Source organism: Chionomys nivalis, chromosome 11 (genome assembly GCF_950005125.1).
Source record: "Chionomys nivalis chromosome 11, mChiNiv1.1, whole genome shotgun sequence".
Lineage (NCBI taxonomy): Eukaryota > Metazoa > Chordata > Mammalia > Rodentia > Cricetidae > Chionomys > Chionomys nivalis.
The window spans coordinates 68,680,676-68,708,027 of record NC_080096.1 but is presented as its reverse complement, the minus strand read 5'-3'; the positions used below and the strand labels follow the sequence as shown (position 1 = coordinate 68,708,027).

The 27,352-nt window shown below is 37.8% G+C and overlaps 1 protein-coding gene across 34 annotated transcripts in view; it reads right to left on the bottom strand.

Moving 5' to 3' along the window:
- The window catches only part of Ptprd (protein tyrosine phosphatase receptor type D), a 2,217,081-nt gene that overhangs the window by 14,893 nt on the left and 2,174,836 nt on the right, over window positions 1–27,352 (bottom strand). For all 34 annotated transcript variants that reach the window (XM_057783903.1, XM_057783917.1, XM_057783909.1 and 31 more), the window contains one exon: window positions 97–382. In XM_057783903.1, the coding sequence (XP_057639886.1) occupies window positions 97–382 (286 nt within the window). The remainder of the gene's footprint in view (window positions 1–96; window positions 383–27,352) is intronic.

Below are 27,352 nucleotides of genomic sequence, written 5' to 3'. Positions count from 1 at the left end.
GCTTGTACTTCAAAATTTGTAAGGTAACAAAGTGAAGCCTATTTCCAAGACAAAATAACTTGCTAGTGAGTAACCACATCACAGCCAATGTCGTACCTTAAATTCGAGCTCCATTCCGGTGACATTCTCCCCTGTTTCTATTTGTGTCAGCTTCTGAATGTAGGCATACAAGTTTCTAGCTGGCACTTCGGTATTTCCACATGTCACTGCTTCTAACAGCGCATCATGGATAAAGATGTACTGGTCCTCTGTTTGCACCATGTAATTCCTCTGGGCTCTCATTAAAGTTACATGGCCATAAATATCTACAGTTTTTTCATGCTTTATTCTTTCTAACATGGCATCTATTACAATGAAACAGCCAGTCCGGCCAACACCCGCACTATAAGACAAACAGAGGGGGGGAAAGCCCACATGAATTTAACAAGAAGGTAACATACAAAAACATCATATCATTTTGTTAACCAAATTTCAAACCTATGAATTCAACTCAGATTGCTATTACATGAATTTTCAACTACTCTCGAATAAAACATATTAAAGAACCAATTACTGATACATATACATATATATATATATGTACACATATACAAAATAATGAGTAAGGCTCATTTCATTTCATAATATAGAAATCCTCAATCCATAGTTACAGTCATATCAAACAATATAATGTTATGTCACATAAGTATTATCATTATCATTATTATTATTATTATTTCAAATTTATATTATACATTCTGACCATAGCCCCCCCTTCCTAAATTCATGCTCCCCAGTATTCAATCAGAAAGGGGCAGACCTCCCATGGGCAGCAAAGTGTTATGGTTTTAGCCAACCAGCACGGCTGCCACTTCCGGGTTCTAGGCCACGCATGTGCGAACAATCCCTCAGGCAAAAATACCTTGCCACTCCAGGAACCTTAAAAGGCCCTGTGTGACCCACATGTGGCGTGGGTACATCACCTATGTCTGACACAGCTACGTAAACCCTTGTACGCATGTGTGAGCTCTGTCATCTGTGTATGACGTAGCTACATCATCACCCTGTGCATACGCGATAGGCAGCCTTTAAAAGCTGGATGCAGCATGTTCAGCCCTCTCTTTCTGCACCCGACTTCCCCAGGCTTGTACACATCTCCTCCAATAAACTCCTAAGCGGGTTTGTTGTGTGTTTTGTGCTTCCTTCTCACTCACACCAGGTAATTTAACAAAGTATGGCCTATCAAGCTGCTGCAAGATCAAGCACCTCCCTCAAAGATAAAACATTAATTATGCTGTCTAGATTCAAAATATTTTTAAAATTGTTGTTCAGTATCTAACTAAATAGTCACATGTTACAGCTCATGTCTGTAACCCTAAAATTTGAGAGGCGGAGGCAGGAAGATCAGGATATGAGTCTAGTCTAGTAAGTTTGAGGCCTGGGAGATAAATAAATTCCTGTTTCAAAAACAATAACAAAAATATCTAATTAGGCTTTTAGACAAAGCAATTTTAGTCTATTTTTGATTGAAAAATAAAAACAAAAACAACGTGTCTACTAAATAACTCAAGCATGTCTTATTGTAAAATTCTGTAGGGAAGTTTTAAAACTAGTCTAGTGGGATATGTTGAATTAACATATGAAAATGTTGCACAGTAAAAATAATGCAGGGTAGTATTAAGAGAAATTCTTAATAAATAACAGTCAATCGAGAGTATGTGTTCCTTATTTTATTTTCTTTCAATGTACTTCAAAATTCTCAGTGAAATTCAGGCCTTCAGTATGGAAAAATAAAGGCCTCAAACTTTGTTATACAAAGAGAGTAAAGGTAATTTTTAAACCCCGTTATGTGTGGACTTACAGATCAGCGTTCCAGCTGAACTAAAAGAAAAGGACATGAAAGAGACAATCCATAATGGGCTAGCAAGGTCTGCTGCTCCAGGGAGGCAGGCTCATTTAAGGAACTGGCTTAGAGAGGCAGGGGCTTAAAACACTGAGCATCCTCTAGTAAGGAAAAGGATACTAAGAAAATAGCACACCTTTGTTCCTGCAGTGTCAAGGTAAGTCTCGTGTTTCCTTTGATCTCATCCTTCAAGATGAGCACATTTATGTGTTCAGAATGGATCACTGGAAAGCGCCTTCCTCCTTTAGATTATACATATTTGCCTCACAGCAAATATACATTAGGTAGGCAGAGATACATATTACCAGTGTAGAATATGTTCTAGCTTGTTTTCTCTTGCTCTAATAAACACCATGATCAAAGTCAACCTGGGAGGAAGGGTTTACTTTATCTAGTGGCTGACAGTCCATCATTGAGGGAAGCCAAGACAGGACCACAAAGTGAGGGTTTAAAGCAAAAACTGATGGAGGAATGTTGCATACTTGCCTGACTCCAGGCTTTCTTATACAGCTCAGCCCCACCTGCCTTTGGGATAGTACTGCCCAAAGTGTGCTGGGCCCTCTTACATCAATTAGGATCAAGAAAAATGCCCTGCAAATATGCCAAGAGGCCATCTGGTAGAAACAGTACTTCAACTGAGGACCCCTCTTCTACCATGTGACAAGCTGACAAACCAGAGTAGTAAATGGTCTTCTTCAGTTATGACATGCCACTATCTGTTGTCACCTCTATATTTGCTTTTACTTATTTGTCTGTCCAACTGCAAATCTATCTCTTTAGTCAATTAACAATGAGGTATTTTGATAAGTCAGGTAGGAGATATGACAATATAATAACTTCCTTCTTATCATTAAAGATTCTGAAGCCAATCCAAGAATGTAATGATTTGCATAACAATGAGTTACAACAAAATAAAGGACTGTTGGTATGGATTAGAAATATGACTTGAAAGATTAAAAAATTGAAGTGATGGACCAACAAGAGAAAAAATGACTTTTAAATCATACTGCTGCCACTTGGAGATACATGTGAAATTTTTTATAGATCTATACAGACTAAAGGATCTATATAAGTAATCTGCCAAAACTATACAACGGATGAGTTTAATAAACACCAGGGCTAGTCTCAAATGAACTGGCAGTTTCTCTAGTGTCAATGTGGCTGCAAGGTAATAAAACAGCATTAAAAATAATGCTTGATTTAATTACTAATCACTGAAGATCAAATCTACCTTCCAAACAGAAACCTATTATTTGTAGACTATACAAATTTTACATAATCATTAATTTAAAATTGCTTATGGCTTTATGTCCCATACCAAAGGCCCCTAGATTCTAAGACTCTTAAGCTTTAAGCTCACAAACTAATATGACATTGATAGATCCTACAAAAAGCCTTTGGGGAATGAAGAATGCAATATTTTTTTCTTTCTAATTTGGCACAGTTTCTAATGAATACTGGTATATGAAGCTTCCTCAATGCAAAATACACTATGAGCCTATCCAAGACTATATATCAAGTTGACTATAACTATGGCAGGGGCATTTTCTTAAAACCTCACCTGGCACCGTTTAAATGTCTAGATGACACAGTGTTCTATAGTGTTACAGAAAAAGGTGCTGCAGAGAGGTGCTCAGTCTTAGGAGACTGAGAGAAATAATTCCAGCTCTAAAGAGTTCAAAGCTTTTCATAGTAATAATATCACACACACACACACCCCAAAAGAAAGGGAAACAAATCCAGTATGTACCCGAGACTAAAATAACAAATTTTGAGAAGGGACAAAAGGCAGGCTCTAACTTGAATAATATATATTTTCACTCAAAGCACAGCAAACTGTTCACTGGTTATTCTTGTTGATCATAGTGAAGGAAAGAGAGGCATGGGCCTCTTTAGAACTTACAACTTCTCATTTTTCTGGGGTAGTCCATTTCAGGTTCAAGGATTAGATATATGTCCATCTTAAAGCAAGCCTAAAAAAATAAGGTACTTTTCCAGGTCCTAATGTGACCCTGAGAATGTCAGGTTTTGTTTATTTTCACTTTTATTGTATCTGATAGTGATAATAGTTCCAGCCAATTAATGAATCTAATTATCCAGTAAGTCTTAAGGCTGAATTAAACTTACCAAGGTTTCTGAAAACAGAGGAAGAGACAGTTCTTTTATAAGTACATTTTTCAGTTCTATCTCTAAAGACAACAAGGACATGAACAACAAAATTCTCGGGAAATTGTGAAAGTCTTTCTTATATTATTTTTTATTTAGCCTTTAAAACTTTGCTTTAATCTACTTCCTCCGATTGTTCTAGATTCTCTCTGTATTTCCAGCTAATAATACCTCATGTTCAAGTAACTTACTGCTTTCACATATACCATGACAAATGAAATGTAAGCCAAGAGCCTTTCCATCACAGGTCTGGGTGTCTCAGATGCATATAATAGATGCTAGTTTCCTTCCATTTAAATTAGCAACATTTGAGTCCTTTCCTGAAGCCACAGAGCTCATGGCAGGTGGTAGAGCTAAGACTCAAGTTTGTCTTTAATTTGACCTAGGCAACAACATACTGATTTTGATACAAGCCACTCCTCCATAATAACCCTTATCAGTATGTGGCTATGCCTTAGTCGGTTTCTTTGAGACACATTCTTGGCTTGTAAGAACGAGGTGAGGGAGTATGGGGAACATCTGATATTATACTGGGCTCAATGGTAGGAAAGGTATCTCTTAATTATCCAAAGTAAGACTCACCCCTAATACATAATATGAAACTTTTACTAAAGAAGAATTGTATCATGGTTTTGGGTAATAAGTCTACTGACTGAGAGGGTAGAATTCCTATCATATCAAACACAAAAAACAAAAATGAATTCTAAATGTCATCTGCCTAAATCTACAAACACTCCTTCTGACTGTGTCTCAGTATTTGATCTGCACCCTCTCAGCCAATCCTTCCAGAAATGACCTAATAGATATAACCAGAGGTATGCTCACAAGCTAGTCAAGTTGACAATCAAGATTGATCATTAAAATAGTATTTTGGTTTCAACCCCGTTTTCCAGGGTTGTCTTCTTTACAAACATTTCCCTGACTTGTGTGCCTCTGACAGCTCCACACAGGTTAACTACATTTCTAATCTTTCATTTTTCTCACATTCCCATGTGTCTCTCATCAATGGTTTATGAATCCTAAGAGGGCAGCTCTTCCTTGAGCACAACGGAAGTAGTCCACATTCCAAGCCACCAGAGCCTCACAGTAGCATGTGTGAGACTCATCAGCAACTTCTCCAAGTGGCTCATTTCTTGTAGCCTCTTTTGGTCACTCAGGCACCGAGTTCCAGAAGGAGCTTGCTCTCATTTCATCTCCTATCATGTAAAATAGTGAATCACATACTATAATGCTGATTTTTATACCAACTTTGTATCTCTTCCTTAATTGGTGAGATGATTGTGGTAAAAGACAAATATTAACTTTTCATGATTTGTGCTTAAACAGAGGTATATATATTCTAAAGGCAACATTTAAAATACATTTTAATTCCTAATTAGAGTATATCCTTGAGGTAAATATATTCCATGATGATTTATTCTTAGCATTTCTTCACAGTGGCTTTAGATTACCAGTGCTTGTAATATTCATACCTACAAAATATGAACATGCTACCTTGCCTTCTAAAGAGTTGGTAGTTAATACCATCAGCATATTAAATATCCACTGTATGAATTACCTGTAACATTGTTATTAAACTTATATTAGAATAATTACATTTTAGATATTTACATTGAACTTTTCTGAAGTGGTTCATATATATAAGTTTGATATATATATTAGTTGATTGGAATATATCTTTAGAATTTAATATAGAATATGAATGAATATATTATTTCTGATGCTCCATGTGTCTGGCAACTTCTGTTTTTGTGTCTTTATTTTGGCTTTTACAAAAATCAGCTCCAGCTTTGCTTCTTACAGTACAGGGCCTCTGGTACAATCTCTGTCTCAAGTATCAAGCATACTGTTCTATTTTGCCATTGTACCTTGACTAGGACATAAATTCATTTGGGTTTTGGCCATTAAAAGTAGTATTTGCCAGGAAAGTACCTATGGGTATTTTGTTTATCTTGGAGGCAAAAAGTTTTAACTAAGTTTGGGCCCTAATTTCATGACAAAAAAAATTCATGTCTCAAAATACATGTTTATAATCATATTCAATATTTTCTCTCATCAAAAGCCTTGAGTCTTGAGTCTGCCTAATTCTAGCTCATTGGTTATGGTGGTCTTTCCATCTTATAATTGCCATCTGCTAGCAACAATCTTACTTACTTATTATTCATCTCAACTTCTGTACCCCAGAGGAAAATTCCTTTTCCAGATTTGACTTCTGCAACAACAGGTTCTCTCTCTTTAGGCTGGGTTATGCCTGTTGATGACTAGATCAGCACAGGGAAGGGACAATGGCTTCCTTGTCTCTTTGTATCCACAAATTTCACATGTCAGGGAATTCCCGTGCCAGAGAAATTGAAGGTGATCAACTTAAATTGCAAAGCCAAAGGATGCAAGAGTGAAAATAACAAACTTTTCCTAGATCATAAGTAACTTTCCCAAACCTCAACACAGGTCACTCCATTCAGGCATATTTCCAAAGTTAAAGCAAGCTGTTTAAGGGTCCCATGTGATGGCAACTACTTGAAGCTAGGTTTTCTTTCAGCTGCTAAAGAATGGCAGTCCTTAGACACTAGTCTACACCTTCCTATAAGAAACAGAATTCTGAAAACTCAGAGCTTTTACAATTGTGCCAGATGACTTCTGTTTGGATTTCTGAGTTCCCATAGTAGCACTTTCCTGCCTTCTCCAATTTACTCCATTTTTAGACGTCAATACCTGAGTGCAGTGCACCTCTCAAAATGAAGGATTGAGTTTTGAAAGCAAATGCATTTTTCTTTGATGCTGAACCTGAGTTACCCACAGCAATGATAATGACGGAGCTCTATTTACTGTTGTTTGTTTCTCATCATTTCAACAGCCTTCAACCTGAAACATGAGAAGGACAGCAGAACTGATAAACTATCCTTATTTTTATCCGTTTTCTGTCGGAGTAGTTGCCAAGCACTGAGACAAATTTTTCTAAATATCTTTCAAAAAAGAAGCGCATCACCCTGTGCTTCAGGCTGAGGCCAGCACAATTCAGTGCACTTATTATGGTACAGAACATCCAGCAAACGGGAAGAAGACAGCACTTTTAAATCAAGCCCAGTGTTATGCTGGTCCCTCTCTGTTATTGCAGGAGTAAACTTAGCTTTTCTAAGTTATTTTTCAGTTGGACAATGATGCCATTAATGAGAATCAGAACACAAACTCCAGATTTCTTGTGACTTCTCTAGCAAAGCCAATGATTATTAAACTTGAGCTCTTAAAACCGAACAGTTTCTGCTAGTGATAACCACTGCAGTGTTTATACATGGAAGGACTATGCAATCCATTAAACAAGCACGCCTAGCAGGAAATTGTTATTACTTCAATATTATCACTCATCCAGTTATAAGATTTGTTGTCAATTTCTAAAAACATGATTGAGTTAGTCCCATGAGTTGAAATATGCTTAATGTCCCATGATGTGATACAGTAGTAACGTGCAAAATGAGGAATGCTAAGCGACGGAAGGGGACTACTTTGCACTAAAACCATTCTGGAGATGCGCTTAGGAGTTGGCTTTTCTGGCTAATTTAGTGGAGTTTTAATGCTGACCCTCAGCTGACACATCACTGCTCTGGCAAAGGACAGCAGAATTCAGAAACCTTAGAGTTCAGCAACTTGGATGAGAATACAGTAAAATGTAGCCAAAAATTATTGCAAGCATTTTATACATCTATCAGTTTGTAATTTGATGGGAAGTAAAATTTCAGCTATTAAGAATGGCATTTATGAACTGCAAGTTTATTTCAAAAGATATCTGTGGGAAGGTATTGGGTTTTATGATCAGCTTTACAGCTGTAATCTGGTGACCATCCTAATAAAACTCTAAAGTATTTCTGATGAGGCTTCTGTTTTGAATCTCTTCTTTTGCTCATTTAAAATCAACACTTAGCTTAATTTGTTGCTGTTATAGTCATGCCTAGGGCATTTAGGGCACTATGAAAATAGATCCAGTGATACTTTGCATTTCTAGTATCTCCTTCTCATTGGCTTATGAAGGAGACAGTGAAAATTCTTTAACATAAATATTCATCTGCTTGGTTCACTTATACACATTATGAAATAGAAACTACATATTTTCAACAAACATTAAAATACATAATTGGTCCATGCTACTTAACAGAGACTGTATGCTTAATTAATATACTTGTTTTGGAAAGTAATTTTGAGCATTCATTAAAATTTAAAGTGCAGAAGGTTTTTTACTTTTGGACATTTGTTATGGAGTCTATATGTGCGCACATACATACAGAGGCTTCAGAGAGATTCTGTTATAGTATTATTTGATAGCAAATAAACTGGATGAAGTTATCAGTGACCAGGGAAAAAGTTAAAGTATGTTCTATCAATACTATGACTACTATGTAACAATTAGAATAAATGAGATCAATGTACGTATTGATGCCCTACCAAAAGCAAAAGTTTGTAAGGTCTATTCCCTCCTCACTATGCCATAGAAAAACATATACACCCAAACATCCCAAATATTTTAACAGATCATACAACAAGTTCATGCACTTCTGCAAATCTACATTTTGAGTATGGAAGATCTAGAGACTCAGAGGTGGTAACAGTTAACAGTGGGAGGAAGAACTGGCAATGGGGTGGGACAGGTAAATGCTCACTGATGAGCTTGAGGTTTTTTTTAAAACAAGAACAGTAGAACCATACAGAAATTGAACTGAGAAGAAACTAAAAATAATGAAGAAATCATAGCGAGAGTAAAAAATCACAAGTAAAGGTTAGTAAAGAGTTGAGGAGGGGGAAGGTACAGAGGAAGAAATTTTGCCTCTGTTTTGCTCAGAGAGTGTTTCCTGCAGAAACCTGGAGAAATGCTGTGACTCAGAGGTGCGTTCACCTTTCAAACGCTGACTTGAAAGTAGATCAGGGGGATACTAGAGTGATCACAAAGTACTTGAACCAGCTAGACAGGTTGAAAAGAATCTGAGCTGGCATCCCTACCCCTCTGCTTGAGGAGCACTCTGTCTCAGTAGTGACATGCTATGAGGACCAGAACATGTTCATGTCCCATCTACAGAAAGAAGCAGATGGCTTGCTTAATAGTGAACCCAATATAGAATATTAAGAGACCAGAAGTGCCTAGGTAGTACTCATGTATGGAATTCGTAAAAGATCTAAATTGAGAAAAAAAAAAAAAAAAAAAGAATGAGCCTAAAAGAAGTAAAATCACTTGGGCCTAATCAGACACTTTGCTGTAAAACCAAGACTCAAACAGAAATCCTCCACAGACTGCAGCACGTCCCCTGTTGTATCCCAACCAATTTACTCATTTCTAACAAAGTGATGCTCATGATCATTGAGGAGGCAAGCAGTTTAACTAAGAACACCTGAACAGGGCACCACAGGTCTCACCAGACGAGACCAGACAGATCATACCATTAGACTTGTATGGAAACAGCTGAAACATCTCCATAGAGGTCAACCGAATAATGGCATGGAATAATAAGAGTAGTTCATTTGCTTACATAGAGCTGCTTTTTGCAGTCGTTCAGGTCAGTTGTAACTTCTATTGGAAGCTATCACGCAAACTATGACATGTATAACCTCCTCACTTTACATGAGCCTAACCATTGGAACATGAACACTATTTTACTTCTGACTCTGGTTAAAGACAGTCAAGTAGAAGTGTCACTTGGAGACACTAGGAAAATCTTCAAAATTTAGCATCTTTGACTATTTTGCTACCAGCATTTTCCTCTTTAAAAAGTACTAATATATTCATTTCAATATAAACAGCCTAGTGGGTTCTGAATGCTCTGAATTGGAGGTCACACTTCATAGCACCTCTCACCTTCCTCTTGGATTCTCAGTATCAGTAAGATCGTAAAAACTGAAGACTCAACACAACCCAGTGACCGACTGTTTCAGATAGAGCCTGTGTCTCTGTGTCTGTCATCCTGACAACCTGCAGGACACTTTGTATGATGGAGGTGGGTCTTGTATTAATCTGTTGCTTTCATTGGTTAATTAATAAAGAAACTGCCTAGGCCCATTTGTTAGGCCAACCCTTAGGTGGGTGGAGTAAACAGAACAGAATGCTGGGAGAAAGAAGCCGAGCCAGGGAGTCGCCATGATTCTCCCACTCCAGACAGACGCAGGTTAAGATCTTTCCTGGTAAGCCAGCTCGTGGTACTACACAGAATATTAGAAATGGGTTAGATCAATATGTAAGAGCTAGCCAATAAGAGGCTGGAGCTAATGGGCCAGGCAGTGATTAAAAGAATACAGTTTCCGTGTAATTATTTTGGGTAAAGCTAGCCTATGTCAACAGAGTGGCGCCGCCGCTCCGATTACAACATTTGTATTGCTGCCCCTGGGGTCCTGGCATGACTCCAGGTGCTCAGAGCTTTCTTAGTTACCCTGCATTACTCCTCTCAGTGCTCCGCTCAGCATTCCTAGCAAGGCCAAGAGATTGGACCATGGTGACATGTCTATTCCGAGAGAGCTGAGAAGTGTCCAGGCTTAGGGTCCTCATCTATTGGAACTAGATGAGAGAAGACACTGGTTTTCATTGAATTTCAGTCAAGTTCAAGATCTATAGATTGCAAGAATATTGGTGGTCTGAAACTAAAGTATTGTACTTATAATTGTCACTACTCATAAATAATGGTTTCTCAGCCTATTTAACATCTCAAAAAATGAACTATATGTTTTTTAAAAGTACTTTTCATATTGTCTTTATTTACTAGGTTACATATAGTTTATATATAAGTTAATATAGCTGTATTTATGATATTTTATGATATGTTCTATCTCCTTTAGATGCATATATAATCACTATTTACTGGAAATTAGAGTTACAATATTTAGAATAACAGACTGTTTTGTAGATGAAAACAGCCAAGGTCAGCATAATAATACCAGAGACAGAACTGTCAAGAAATTGTGACACCAAAGAGGTGAACGTTAATGTTGATCACTCAGTTCGATAAATACAGAATGAAAGATTCTTCCACATATTATTTGCTATGAAACACAGCACCACGTACTGGTTTACTATTTAAGATGCCTGTACATACTGCAGAGCGATGTTAAAGCAAAAAAAAAAAAAAAAAAAAACAAAAAACAAAAACAAATAACGAACAGCTTCTGCTGGGTGTGGTGGCACACACCTTAATGCAAACAGTTAGGAGGCAAAAGATTTTGAATCTCTGTGAGCTCAAAAAGCTTGGTCTACATAGTGAGTTCTAGGACAATCAGATCTCTATGTAGAAAGACCTTTTTTAAAATAAACAAACAAAACAAAAAACAAACAAAACAAACAAACAGCATCTGAGGTTCTGCATCTGATCTTCTGACCCAGTAGTCTGGGGTAGAATGAAACATTCCTGACAAATTCTAAAGCTATGCAGAAGCTGTACTCCATGGTCGCATGCAGGCAGCAAAGATATGAGATATTTTTCTAAGTAAATGCAGCCAAACAGATGCATCCAGTATACTAATAATTGTGTGTTTTATGTATTATAAAAAGTTAAAAATGGAACAAAACAACTTGATATTTCTATAAAATTTTTCCTTCAGTGAATTTTATATTTCAGTAGATAAGAGACTGTAAAAACTTCTTTTATAAAAACAAATTGCTTTTGTCTAAACATCAACTATTCTACTATCTCCAGGTGCCTGCAAGTACATGGCCTTATAACCAAACTCCAAAGCCAGAAGCCCACCTTGCAAGCTTTCTTTGCCAGAAACAATGCCAGATGCAAGCAAATCAGACACCGTGTAATGAGAGTGAAACGTGTTTTCCCAAAGACAGAAAGAAAAATAGCCAAGCAATAGAACTCAGATTGGAAAGAAACAAAACAAAGATAACAGAACTATTTTTAAGTCTCATATTATGGCCGGGAGGAACAGCAAAATAGTTTGAAATAGAAAGCCTTCATGCTGATTACATGAAATCAAAATACACACTGTTCAAAGGCAGCCAACAATTTTTTTTAATGCTATTGAGTGTATGCAATGAGTTTCAGTGTTCTTTTAGTCTGAGAGTATTTTGAAATAAAATAGCAGGTACAGCTGGGAAAATTCAGAGATACCCTTGTCCAGATTTCAGCTAATAGGGTATAAAAATATTTCTACATATCCTGCAGATGTCTAGGTTCTTTTCTTTGCTGGTAATTTTATTCTGAAGTCATTATTGACAGCTGTTTGTTCTGATAGAACCTAATTGCTCTCTACCAGTCTCAGCTGCATGTAGGCTGATTTCCTTCCCTTATAGAGTATATTTCATATAAACACAGGAAAAAAATTACCAATTAACTAAATATGTGTGCACAAAATGCTTCATTGAGAGCTCTGATCAAGTAATGCATCTAGCTTTAACAGGTCACAGGAAATTACAGCACTTATAGTTTGGAGAATTAAGCATAATTACATGGAAATATTCACAAGCACTGAAAATATATCAATGATGAGTGACAGCTTCTGAAAAAATTGTCCTTTTATTAGAACAACTTATAAATTACTATATTTGAGTAATCGGCAGGGCATTTATCCTATTGATAGATTAATTCAATGACATCTCTGACATAAACAATATGCTATGTAGTATCTAAAATGTCTTTCATAATTGACACAAGGGAGGCATTTTCTAACATGTGGCAGAGGCTTTTCCTCCAGAGGTCCTTTTCCGGAGGGTGGAAATCCTGGGTGTTCCCCAACTCCTTTACTCATCCTTTATCACTGCAGGGAATGAGATAGTTTCCCTAACATTATTGGAAAGAATACAGTAGTTTTGGAAGTGAGCATTTTCCTTGTAGATGAGTCTTCAAAGCGATTCTCATTTAAGCAGCTTCCCAAGAGATGCGGGAACAGCTTGACAATGCTCACGCTACTCTATGCAATGCCTTGGTACCATTATTCATGGGGTCTAGGCCAATTTGGCATCTTGACATTGACTTTGTTAGTGGACTGGAATCCTCTTAAAGAGTAAACTATGAGCTGAAATAATTGTAAACATAAACAGTAAAAACACCGTATTTGAGAAAAAACAACAGTCCATTTTATTGTTCTTTCCTCTCCCTTCCTTCCTTCTCTCCCTTCCTCCCTAAGCCACTGGAGATGAAGGGGAAGAACTAACTAAACATGAATCTATTAGTAGGGAATCCATTCAAGGAAAATGTACTTTTCCTTAATACCAGAGATGCTATATGGTGTTTGCGTATATATTTCTGAGGACATATACATATATTTGTAGACACATATATCTCAGATACCGGGAATTCTGAGATACTTGTTGCTTTATAGAGAAAAGAAGGGAAAGTAAGGGAAGGGAAGGACAGGAAAGGGAAAGGAAGGGGAGATAGACAAACAGGCACACAGACAGACAGACAGATAGATACAGAGGAAATACCTGCATGTGTGTCTTAACAAATGCCAAATGCCGAAACACTGCAATTGATACTAGACACGATGTTAGTTAGAATACAAACCCCATACTCAACACTTGCAAGGCCTACCATAATAAATATAAAGTATCCTAAGGGAATTGTTTACCCACAACAATCTGGTTAATAGCCTATAGCTCCTCCTCTCTTCTAAACAGTAACTGAAACCTTTTTATTTGACAACTAGTTATTTCAATCGATACATGCTTGGCTATATTTTTTAAGATTCTTGAATGGTTTGGCTCCTGGAATAGTGTTGGATTATGACTGGACTGCTCTAATATTCATGTATTTGTCACACACACTCTCAAATTACATAACTTTAATGGCACTAAGGGGAAAGCATTCCGTTTTTGTCTATGAAATTAAAATCACAAAAAAGGCAACACTCCTATATATTTTTTTAAAAAAAAAAAAGTGTATGTGTACATGCATGACAATCTTACAGATAGTCTAGGCTCATTGGCTCGAGAGCCTCAGGCACCCAACTGGCTCTATTTCCCCATTTCTGGAATTACAAGCATTATTCTATCATACACAGCTTTTCACCTGGTTTCTGGGAATCCAAGTCAGGGCCTCTCCACAGAAGTGCTTTATGAACTGAAACACCTCCCCAGCTCCTTTTCCTTAAAGATTTACTTTTACTGGTTAGAAGGGTTTGAATATAGTGAGGATACAGACTGAAAGGATGGTGCCATTTACTTTACATACACACGTGGCAGGACAAGCTCTCTCTAATATGATATGCATTTTCCCTCAGAGAGTTAGCTTTACAGTCTTTTATCTTTCCAGAGCTTAGACTTAACACTCATGATCCGTGTCTTCCTATTGCAAGTCATGCGATGACAAACCACCTACTGGTCTTCCTTGATTCTGCTTTCTCCCATGGGGGAAGCACATTGCTTAAACTTGTTTTAGAACAGCAGTGTTGCAAAATGTTCTTCACACAACTAATCTTTGGGAAATGCTCATCTTCTTACTCTCCCTTCACCAGAGAGTGAAGACTTAGAGTTTAGTATATCCAACTAGTTGACCTAGAGGCTGAGCCGATCATTGCATTGTTTAAATTAATGACATTGATACAACCAATATGCCACTTTATCTAGTAGTTTCTATCATCCCAAAGGGATAAAAAGAACATAAATTTGAAGTATTAGAGGGACCTTAGACAGGATCTCATGCAATGGTTCTCACCATGAACCCTGTGACAAGCATCTTTGGGAAAATGTATTAGAAATGCAACATTTTGGTTTCAACATAATCTACAGAACAACAAGCAACCTGTGTTGTACCAGCCCTGCTGGCCCTGATACATCAAGAAACACCCACTTTGCCAGACTGAAAGCTTCTGTAGATGGGGAGACAAAGGAAAGCAGGAAATGTGAACAGCTCAAGACTGAAATAAAACTTCTCAACCTCAAGGTCAATACTCTGCTTGGGTTGAGTTCTGATTGTGCTGAAGTAGTGATTACTGTTTGCTTACCCCTTCATTCATTTCCATGTGCCTACGACTCTCTATATGTATTCTCAATGAATTTCGTCTATGGAATTTAATAACTAACCCAATCATTCCCTTTCCTCCGTGCCCTTGGCTCACTACCCTACTGCTCAAGGCACTTGGCCACTCTCTTGGAATCCATGCTCTTTTGTGGTATTAAAGTGCTTATTCCATATGAACTAGATACTTTAATTATAGAGTTGAACTATTTAATGAATGGATGAGACATAGATAGGAAGCAAAGTAATTCTGTTCCTTTAAAAGCTAAGCCAAACGATTTGGAAAGGTTTTGTTAATGTGTGCCCTGTCACCCCTCTAAGAAGTGTGAATTAGGTGAAGGTGAAAAAACTGTAAATATCAGAAACATTGATAAAGTTTGTAGTATTCTAAACTTGAGTTCTTCAAATCCTTTAAGCCTGTGGTTGATTTAAATATGCCAAATCTGCTCATTATAGTTTATACTCCCCACAAGCTATAACCTGTAAATTTAAAAAATGATGACTTGAATATAGAATTATGTATTTGAAGTTACTGTTAACTGTATACATTTTTAAAGGGTGATTTTCTTTAAGTTGGGTTACTCTACATGACCCACTTTTTGCACATGGATCAATGATTTTTATTCCTACTTCTATTGTTCTAGTCTCTTCTATTTTCAGGGTGTTCCACACTAATTCATGTCCTACAACAAGGTTACGCACTCCACATAGTTTAGTTTTAATAGGTGCTAATTATTTTAGCACACACAGTTAATAAGAGTTGCTAACTGATTTTTCAAATGACACACACTAAGTCCTATTGCTCTTATCTCACATAGATCAAATTACGTAGACAGGGAATATTCTTCTCTGATAGCATTTCCTGCATTTCTCAAAGATTTCCCATGAGGAAAATAGTGTTTCATGATTGACTATATATCAGAATTTTGGAGGTTAACAACATAAGCCAGTATTTTATCCAATCTGGAATTCCTGTAAATAAATTAGCTATTTTTACCCACATTTATTGAAGTATAGAAATTGTATACCTCTACTCAGCTTTAACAACTTAGAATTTAATGTGTGTATATATATTGATGAATTGCCATAACTTCTTGAGCAACTTGCCTTCTTTTTCACATTTTTATTGTTGTTTCATAGTTTTTTCATACTTCTTGAAAGAGTCAGAAAATGTATAAAATTATTATATGATTATATAAGCTAATGATTGGTTGGGAAATAGTCAGTGTTTGGATTTGAAAATTTGGCATTATTTTTTCTTTCCTTTCTTCCAAACTGGAAGGCAAACCACTCCGGATACAGCTCAGATTAAAAGTAGACACTTTAGCCGGGTAGTGTAAAATATAGGATGTTAGATAAGAGGGGATGGTGGGAGCTGCCACAACTGACCTCATAAATTTAACATTTAATTTAAAAATAAATGTGCTGAATTAAAAAAAAATAAAAAGTGTCTGCATGTCTGCAAGCCAAATGCTGCCAAGGACAGTTTTAGGTATAAACTCTGCATAGATGGAGGTGGTTTCAATACACTGGGATTATTTTAAAACTCATATCTTCAGAATTTAACTTAAAAAAGTAGTGTAAGCATCAGATTATAGAAGCATAGAATATCTAACTTAGAAGCACCGCACCTGGAGTAAAGAAATTAGTGATGTGTACGCTTTACGCTAAATGTGGCCATGGAAGGGGCCACTCACCCAAGATAAAACTGTTTGGGATACTAAAATCTTAAATGCTGAATGGCAATTATGTAATGAGCTTCTTTACAAAAACAGAAAATGAATTGCCATTTAGCAAGCACTGAAGAAATTGATAATTGAAGCAGGGTAATGCATGCTTGGGGACTTATAGTCTCTCAATTTTGAATATGCTTGAAAATGTCCAAACTAGGAAAGTTTAGAAAAACATCTCTTTGAATGTAGGGTCCCTGCCATGAAAGAAACAGCAGTGAGGATATAGTTTGGTCTACTAGTAGCTCAGATTGGATGGGACCTTCTTGTATCATGACCAGACTGTGAAGCGGTGAAGCTTTACCTGCACCTATTGAGGAGGTGATAATTCCAAAGCTACTTGAGGAAGCGGACTGTGTTGAGGGAGGTAGAGACCTTAGAAAAGGCAACGTGAGGCCTTGGGAGTTGGCAGACCTTTCTACATTTGTATGCTACAGAGATTTACTCTGAAAATGATTTCCATGCAGAATCGTCTCCGATTTTTATACATGTTTATTCTAAGCCTTCGGGAAATACAAATGTAAGAATGAAGGTGCCCACACTCACGGCTTATGGCTGGAATGCATCTGCACAGCTTCTTACTGAACTCTGGAAAGGATTTGCTAAGCCGGGAGCTTTACTATTGTACTTTACAAACCAATAAGTTTGAGTTTAATTGAACCCAGATAACAAGTGTATTTCAGGCTGTAGCACATAAGAGAAAATAGGTTGAAACCAGGTCAATCATTTTCTGACACACAAAAGAGGGATGAAATGTTAACCACAGGTTATAAAGAATTTTGTGGTTTATAACATGATTGGTTCTGGGTTTTCAGATGAAAGGAATGACTGTGACTCCAGGCTGTGTAAGAGTCTCTGCCCAGTGATTAGAATCAGAGTTGAGTAGAGATTGTAAGATGTACAGCATAACTGACCACCTAGGAATTCAAGGTCAGATTGAAGTTGTCTTTCCAGCGAAACAAAATTGCTTACTCGTGGCTTCCATAAAATGAAAGTTCCCAACCATCTTGATCATCAAAGTAGACAAGCAATTAAACTACTGTATTTTATCCAGTTTTTCTTGTAAAGAACATGCCGCCAGCAAATGGCTAGGCTGCTGTCTATTTCCCTAAAGCGACAGAGCAGTTCAGGTGAGTGACCTAACAAGACCATGCAGTGTAGGGAGCCTAATACCTTATTTTTCTATGCATGCAATTACATTTTTTACCCTGAAATCCATGCCATTGACACTGTGAGATTATGTTATTTTTACTAGGGCACTGGAAATTATACCTTTAAGATTTGGGAGCTTTCATTACTTCACATTTAGAAGTTCCCTCCTGTCCATGAACTTCTCTTGGAACCATTTGATTTCCCCTCGGGTTCCTGATCCTGTGAGTCCGCTTATATCCGGAGATACAGTTCTACTCTGGGCATACTGAAATGCAACAACTCTGACTCTGAGAGTGAAATTCAGAGGCAACACCAGAAGCAATCAAGGTTGCCATGTGTTCCGCCTATATCCCTTGTGTTCATGATATACGACCTGAACTTGGTTAGAAGAGGATTATGAATCTGAAAACACACTAATTGGTATTTTTGTATGAGATAGGTTGAATCTTAACGTAAGTTCTCCCCTGTGAACATAAATGGGTTTTGTCCTCTTAGCCCTATTCTTTATGATGAGAGACCACAATAACGGTCAAAATTATAGAGAGTGATGGGGGTTTAGCTGAATAGCAGAGATAGTTGAGAGCACTGACCGGCCATGCACAAGACCCTGAGGTTAACATGTAGCATGGTAAAAACAAAACCAAAGCAAAGAGCCAATAAAATGAAATTATAAAGAGAGCAAGGCCTTCTTACATCTCTCACAGTGTGGGAACAGTACACATCTGAATGAAAAATAACTAAGCCCGATGTCCAGTGGTCAGGCAGGAGTCTACAGGAAGATAAAAAGACGTTTTCTTCTGTGGTTTAACACACGCCCTGAGCTGACAAAAGAACTTGTGTTGGAGGTTTGGGAGAGGTTGATCCTCTGCTTCAGCCCTCTAAGGCAAACTCATGCTGCCTTCAAGAAGGATGCAGAGAGAAGGGCAAGGAGACATGAGTAAACCATTCATGCCACAGGCACCTCAGAATCTGACAGGTACAGGAAGGATCAGTGGTTTAGTAGTCACGAGGCACCCCTCATCCTGATAGTTCCTGTGTCCCGAAAGAAGTATTTTCAATTTTATTTCTTTAATACATCATCTGTTGGTCTCTACCACAGAGTCCACTTACATATTCAGGGTTTTTGTTGTTGTTTTGAAACAGGGTTTCACCGTGTAACAGCCCTGGCTGTCTGTCTTCAAACTCACAGAGCGCTCTGCCTCCCAAGTGCTAGGATTAAATGTGTACCTCACCATGCCCAGCGTTTTATTTTTAATTTTAAGGAGTCTCTATTGACTTTGAAGTCGCTTTATTCATTTCAGCAGGCAGAATTCTGTGCTGAGACTGAACTTCGTAAGCATGTGGGTACCTTGCTAATACTACTGATTAAGGCAAAGGGTTTAAACATACTTGTTAAAGATTTGGTTATTTCAGTGAAAACCTTCCGGCTTTTGCCCAGCTAGATTAGGTAGTTTGAGTATGTGAAAGAAATAAAAGGCTCCCAGAAGATGCGATGTTCAGAATCAAAAGGTTTAAAAGAAATCCAAATCAGCATGTTTGAATGGCTGTAACTGTAAGACATCCTCGATAAAATGAAGAAAAAGTCATTTGCATAATGTTAAAAATACAAGGGCAGATTCTTATCTGTTTTTGTGTAGCACGAAATGAGGATTTGGCACATGCCTTCCTATTGGACAATATACCACACACACAGCGCTTATTTTGGTTCCAATGGAAAAATACTATTGACAAATGTCTTTCTTCCCTCCCAACTTTATTCAATAGAGGAGGTAACAACAGCATCTGTTGCACTTGGCTGGAGCCTAGGATGAGGAAATTGTGGCTAATGAGCCTCCCAGGCATATGGACACTAAAAGCTCATGCTCCAGCCATGGCACAACTAAGTTAGCACTCCAAGGGGAGTGGTAGATACACCAGGCAGTCACTGCACATCACAGCAAGGCTGCCAAGATAGCATTCATAGTCGTCATTTTGAATGGCCTGGAGCAGTTTCCACAATCATGGCTCTGGGGATGATTACAAAGCAGGATGCACCTGTCTGTCACATCCTTTCCGTCTCCGTCTGGCACCCTTCTCCCATGTTTCCTCCCATAGCCATCCAGACAACCAGGTGTCCTGACCACCCACCCAGGTGTCCAATCTACTCAGCCTGTGGCCACCCATCAGTCGGTCTTTCCATTCGTCATGGTCTTGAAGCCTTGTGATACTAATTGGCTTTAATGCACCCAAATTATACACTTCAACCATCTTGGTGTAACCCATCATAACAGCTCTCATTAAACGTATATTTTCTGACTATATTCTTAGGACATCTAGAAAGAAGTCAAGAGACTCTCTAATCAAATTAATCTGCGAAAAACTGTAAAAGACCATAATGACGTACTGGGAAGGTACACACAGTGCGCTAGCAGAGACTTGCCTGGCCATCTATGGTTAGGCTGCTAGCTTTGCTGTGTTTCATTTTGTTTTTCTTTTCTGAAATTGCAACAAACAGTCCTTGCTTCCAAAACACAAAACCAGGAAGGGGGGATTGATATGTCAGATTCACTGTGAATAATCACACTACTATTTTTTTTTAATCTGAAAAAGGCCCTTAACCCTGGAAAATTCTGAATTACAAGGTGCATAGGAAATCTTTTTCAAATGGGTTGAGAGAGGACAAGAGTTAGTAGTACATTTTTTTTCCTTCCCACAAGGTGACATATCTATAAAAAATTTGGATAATAGTTATGAAGCAAATTAAATTGAAGCGTTTGCTGTTGTTATTTTTGTTTCTTACTGCTGTCATATGGCAGCAAATGAACCCTGTATTTTGGAGTAAGCTTAGGATTCTGCTCCCCTCATCCAACCATGAAGGAAAGTCATGTTACCTCCGATTGATCAGAGTGCAGAGAGGGGCCCAGGGAGCTCAGCAGATAAAGGTCAACACTGTAGGACTTAAGGTGAGAAACAACTCGATCACAAACTGCTTCCTTCAGACAGCTGTGTTCTGTTTCTCTGCTGCTTGAATCTGGCCAGAGCCTAACTCACCAGAACAAAGGATCTTTGGGAGCCTCAGCTTCTAGGTCCTGCCTTTCTGCTGCCTTTGCTACCAAAACAAAAGGCAGGGCCACCCAGACTTCAGATCCTCCCACTGCCTGCCAAGGACAGGGAGCTCAGGAGAGAGGAACAGAAACCCCAGAATCCCATACCCCACACAAAGCAGCCTGCAGATCAGTGAGAGACCTGCTGGCTTGTCAGCCTCCAGTCTTTAGCTGATGGCTGCGGTCAGAATTGGTTAACAGATAGGAATGGTTTACATTTCAAAAAGATCGCCAAGTCCTAAGGCACATAGCTGTACAAGAAACAAAAATATGGTTCCAATTTTGAGAATATAATTCAATACTCAAAACCAGCCCCAAACAAAACAAAAGCAAAGTAAAAAGCATAGTTTCTCAAAATGACCGCAATTCTTAACATCCCCTCTCAGAAGCGTAAAGGACTCTTAGCAAGTTGTTTAGTGCTAATCTTCCTGATGGAGAGACTCAGTTGATGCGTGCCAAGTTCATCAACCCTACCTAGCTCATCTTTATGCTTTGACACTAAAAACCATGATCTCTTTGAATATCATTGTGCACTGAGAAGAGACTTAACTGTTGACTCTTTCTTGATGGGCTGAAAGGGGGAGTAGAGATACTGAGGAAGTGGAATAGGAATAGAGAACTACTCTGGCCTCTTTCATGAAAGTATGAACAATATAAATGAATAGTGTCTAAGTATTTCAGGAGAAATATTGTTAGTAAAAATCTGTCATTTGAAAAATAGTGGATTGTCCAGAAACATGTTTTCCCCAAATCAAAGGGAAGAGATTTCAAGAGCCTCAGAGATTGGGGTAGGGACTGAGAGTATGATTCTCTTACCTTTATTCATCGTATCTGTTATTGTTGGCTGTTTCCTTACAATGAAAAAGGGGGAATTCTCGAAGTCATACACCACATACCACACTCCTGGGGCTTACTGTTTTGAATTACCAAAATGCTGGCTGTCATACAAAGCATGAAGACAAAGCAATGCGACTGATGTTCTGGCAAGAAAGACTACATTTATCACCTACAAAGAACATGGCCCTTAAAGGAAGCCACCTTGGGGGGCTGAAGATTTATTGCAGAAATTCTGCCATGGTACAAAAATATTTCTGGAACTCTTTCTTGGCAGTAAAGTGTCTATGGTCTGCTCCTTTGAACTTACTAATAATGGGACATCTTTGTCCTTAAGGGTGATCTTTTTTATTTTCAGTGACAAGAACTTGGTTTGTGTGTTAGAGGATGGTTGAGCAATTAGTCAAGTCTTCTGACTATGTGCTAGAAGGCAATTATTTAAGCAGATCTCATAAGAACTTCCCCAAATATTTAGAAGAAAGTACCAGTCATGAAACTTTTGTAGTAAGTGAAAGCATTGGGAATTCATTCATCACCTTAAATATGGTAGTGGTTTCTCAGCTGGAGGTGATGTTTTCTGGCAGAGGACATTTGGCAATACTGGAGGACATTTTTAACAGTCATAACTGGGGAGAGGTACCCTACTCTCACCTACTGGGCAAAGTCAAAGAGTGTGTTGAATACTTGTCACTGTATAGGAAAGCTGTCACAGCAACAGTCATGTGATCTAGGGTGTCAATAGTGCTGGAGATGGGATCCATGGTCGTATGGTAACAATCCACTTTACTGGGTGACTTTTAACACAGAATACAGCCATTATTACATCTGTGCAGAGTTACATGGTCTGCCCATCGAGATGGAGGTATATTTTCTAATACAGTTTCTAAATCACAAATTACTTAGAACGCTATTTTGCGTTCCTGAAAATAAAAACTACTAATAGTCAATAATTATTTTATTTAGTGCTAAGATAAAATAATTATAAAATATCAGTAACTACAAACACTTAGTTTTTTTTTTTTTTTTTTTTTTTTTTTTTATTGCTGTTGTTTGATTTCTTTCTTTTTTTTTTTTTTTGAGAGGTAACCCTGGCTGGCCTGGAGTTTGCTATGGAGACTAGGGTGGTCTCAAACTCACAAAAGTCTATCTGTCTCTGCCTCAGGTTTTATGCAGAATTATTGATATTTTAAGAACAGGACCTGGGATCTCAGGTTCCACTTAGTGTAATTAACATATTCCATCCACCTTCTTATCAAGAGATGATGGTATTTTTAACAGCCTGTGCTAGCTTCTCCTATTCCTTTACTTACACATGAAAACATATCCTGGCCAGTGCGATGCGAATGAGTGATCCCTGATAAGCCTAGCGGGGAGGAATGGAAGAGCAAGAGTCACGAGAAATGACGGCAAGACAGTATTTCTGATCAAGCCGCTGAGTTTATTATTTTTCAGAAGCTGTTATATAGCAAATGGGCAAGGGGGAGGGGAGGTGTCAGGTCTGCTGGAATTCAGGCCTGGAGACATCCCTAGCTGATAGGTAAATACTGAGGGTCTGTGCTTGTTGACTAACAAAGGAAATGCTAATGTTTTCTAAAAGCCTGGTGCCTGCAGGTCTCACTAGGCTAATGTCCTAGGTCCAGAACTTGCCCTGCAAAGGTGAATATCTTACTTGTGAATTTAAGATGACTGTAAACAAAATGCAGATCACAAAATACATGTCTTTGCTTCCAGCAAAAACAAACTTTCCTGGTTTATGGACAACCTCATTTTATTCTTTCAGCTTGTAAACATCACAAAACTATCGTATTTGGTAAAAATATGGTCTCTTCACAGAAGAAAGATTTGAATGGAACACTAGGAAAAATTAGAATGGCGTTCAGAAAGAATGTTTTTAAGTCTTTGACTTAAGTTTTTAACAGACCTAGTAGCTTCTTTGTGTCACAAGGTATTTTGGATGCAATATTTGCAAAAGGGTTTGATTTTGAGAAGGTAATTTTCCTCAATATTCACTTCTTTTTAGGGACAGAGGGTTATGCAGTGAAGAAAACCTAAGTAGTTTCTTGTTTTAGTTGCTATATGCAAAGTTGAAAACTAATACGAAGATTGGCTTTTAGGATTCTTGCCAACACCAAATGTATGATTTTTTTTTTTATAAAAAGTATGTGTACATTTTTATATGTGTACATTTGGGTGCACATGTTTATGCAGGTGTATATATGTATGTGGGTTTGGAGTCCAGAGGACAACTTCAAAGTAATCCTCAAAGAGGCTATGTGTCTCCTTTGAGAATGGCCTCTCCATGGCCAGTAGCTCACCAATTAGGCTAGATTAGCTGATCAGAAAACTCAAAAGATCCTTCTATTGGTACATCCTTCCCTCTGGAATTACAGGTTTGCACTCCCGAGTCCTCACAGAGCCTCAAAGCCCAGCATATCCACGTGGATTCCGGGGACTGAACACATGTCTTCAGGCTTACATTTTAAGCACTTTACCAATTGAGCCATCCATCATGTGACTTTTAAGCTTGATCACCCTTAGTGGCCTTTTTGTGTCGCTAAGACATTATTAATGTTCATCTGGCCTGAGATTTATCTAGTTTTAAATCTGGAATTTGGATTGAATTGAGAATCTCAAAAATTTTCATGACTTTCAGGAGGTGTGCTTTATTATTCTTAAGATTGCTTCATTCAAAAGACAAGTTCAAGGATGTCATGCCATCTCTCTTCCTGTTTACTCATATAATAAACATATATTTCCTATGAAGAAAATTTATTTTCCTGAAATCAAAATATATAACTAAAGAGTATCATGGCTTAAACTTTTATGACTGCTTCAATGAAATTATAGGTTCATCTCAAATTCATTTCTAACAAGGACTAAATACTCAAAGGAAATGGGTTCTTATTGTCTTTTAATACAAGAAAATAGAACATATAGATCATTCTTAGAGTTTTAAAAATGACTTTGATGCTACATAACCATCTGAAACCACCTTTCTTTATACAGGGTTATGAAAGCAAAGATGCTACTACGTTAAGACTTCATCTTAAAGGCACTTAGAACTCCAGTGTGAAGTTCCATGTGTTCTTATCAGCATCATTTGGAGAATCAAATGCTTTCAGGTTTCCATAAGATCAGTCCCAGAGAACTTAGACAACAATGAGGACACTAAGAGAGACTTACATAGATCTAATCTACATGGGAATTAGAAAAAGACAAGATCTCTTGAGTAAATTGGGAGCATGGGGACCTTGGTGGGAGGATTAAAGGGAGGAGGGGAGAGGCAAGGAGGGGAGCAGAGAAAAAAGTAGAGCTCAATAAAAATCAATAAAAAAAAACAGACTGATGTTATAAGTTAGATTCTCTAATTCAAACCATTAAAATGTTCTCTATTACTGAGGAAAAAATCTAGAGAAATTACTATTATAGAAAACACTAAAATATTTGACAAGTACTCTGTTATTTGGATATATGTTCACATCTGACTATTAACATTTCAGTAGTAGTTCAGGTCTTCTTAGAATTTCAGACCGAGAGTTTTATATGTGTGTACATACACACTTATATACTAACATAGTGATAATCTAACATTGTCTCACACCGTTAAATCATTTCATGACATTATATTCCATCCCCGTAAAGTCTTTACTGCTGTGAACAGTGTTGACACAGTTGACAAATAAAATCCAGAGACTAGGGGAAATTCAATAAATTTTTTGAAACACAAAACTCGTGGGTAATGAGCAGCCATTCTCCAGAGACAGCAGCACTCCCTCTGAAGAACAGCTATTTCCAGTACCTCTTCCTGCCTGTGAGGCACCAAGCTTTCCCATACTCATATTCTCTCCCTCCGCCCCCCCTCTTCCATCATTGACTTGCTAACATCATCCTTGTAAACGTTTTTAATACTCAAGCATTATAATTATTTTCTAAAAATTGCTCTAATTTCTATTTACTCAGTGGCTTTTCCTCCTTACTTCTGGCCTACCCATTAACAAGCAGAGCCACTGATAAAATGTGAATTTTTTGGCTATCCCCAGACCTCTCTTCGATTCTCCTCCATGCTTACTGTTTCTGTTTGTTAGGTTTGTTGTAGTTAGTCTCAGTTATCACTGCTCCTTTTGCAGAGAAAAACACATCTGAGCATACAGTAAGAGAAACCAAACGTGAGGTTCAATATTGAAAGCCAAGAACACTTTGTAACTGCTTGTTACATGATCACGGTGGACACTTCCCCTTGGTGAATTCATGAAAATGTCTTCCTGTGTGGAATGTAGTGCTTCCAGACAGGTTCAGACTGACTCTCCTGGACTCCAATCTAACTAAACGAGCATTTTTATTGAAATGATATTAACCTGCTGCTCATGGAACCTTCATAACAACATGCTGTCCCCATTTGCTCTCAGTCATTACTCTTCTTCAAAGCTTTACCACCTGTTTTCTTATGTCACCAACTTACAGAAATGGAAGCACGTCTTTAATTTAAAAATTGTTGTTTAAAAATAATTTATCTATTATATTTTTAGGTGGGGGTGCATGAGCCCCAAGGGCAGTTGAAGGTTAGAGGACAACTTTGAGGTACCAATTCTCTCCTTTCACTTTTACATAGGTTCTGGGGATTGAACTAAGCTTGGATAGTAAGTTTGTCAGCCCCAAGATGGTGCTATATTTTAAATGCAATGCAAATCATAAAACCATAATGCTTTGGTTCAACAGAAACTTTATAATTGCTTTCTCCTAATTTTTGTTCTTGTTATTTTATAAGAACAACTCTCTTTGATTTTATTTGAAGGTGTGTGTGTATGTGTTTGTGTGTGTGTGTGTGTGTTTATGTGCACTGGTGCATATGTGTGAGGTCTGCTTCTTTTTGGCATAAGGCTTATAAGATCAGCATTCCTCCTTTGAGGCCAACTTTTCTGTTTATCCATCTGAAAATGTTTGGGATACTGCCCATATGATCCTTGTAAGCAAGTTTAACTTGCACTAGGTGGGGATAACATGTAACCAGCTACATTAGCTGTTCGAAACTTATAAAAAGGTTTATACTTCAAAGCACAGAGCATATTCTAAAACTAACAGCAGGAGACTAAGACTTGGCTTTCACTACCTAAAACTACTTATTCAAATGAATGAAAATGATTTTATGTCTTATTATCATGTAGAGAATAAGAACTGATGTGCAGTTCTTAGAGGTCCCTCTCCTTTATGTGGAAGAGCTAGAACCAGATAAGAAGAAAGGGGCTTGAGTGGAGCACTCCAGCAAGCTACTGCTGTTCAACTCAAATCTCTCGGTTTCTCACTTATGAGTCTTGTAACCCGGCGTGAAAATGTTAGGAATATATATATATATTTTTTTTTTTTTTTAAAAAGTGATACATGAAGGGGCTTTGGAATTACATGATATCAGCCAGGAACACAAGTTAGCTCTATTACTGCCTTCTGTTAGGAGAGATACTCTTCCATTCAGACATCTGAAGGCCATTGGTCAACAGTTACCTTCGTAGGGTGGACAGGCAGGTGAGTTTTCCAGGTTTCATTCTTCTCTATGCCCCAAATGATCCCGTTCTGAGGGCTCAT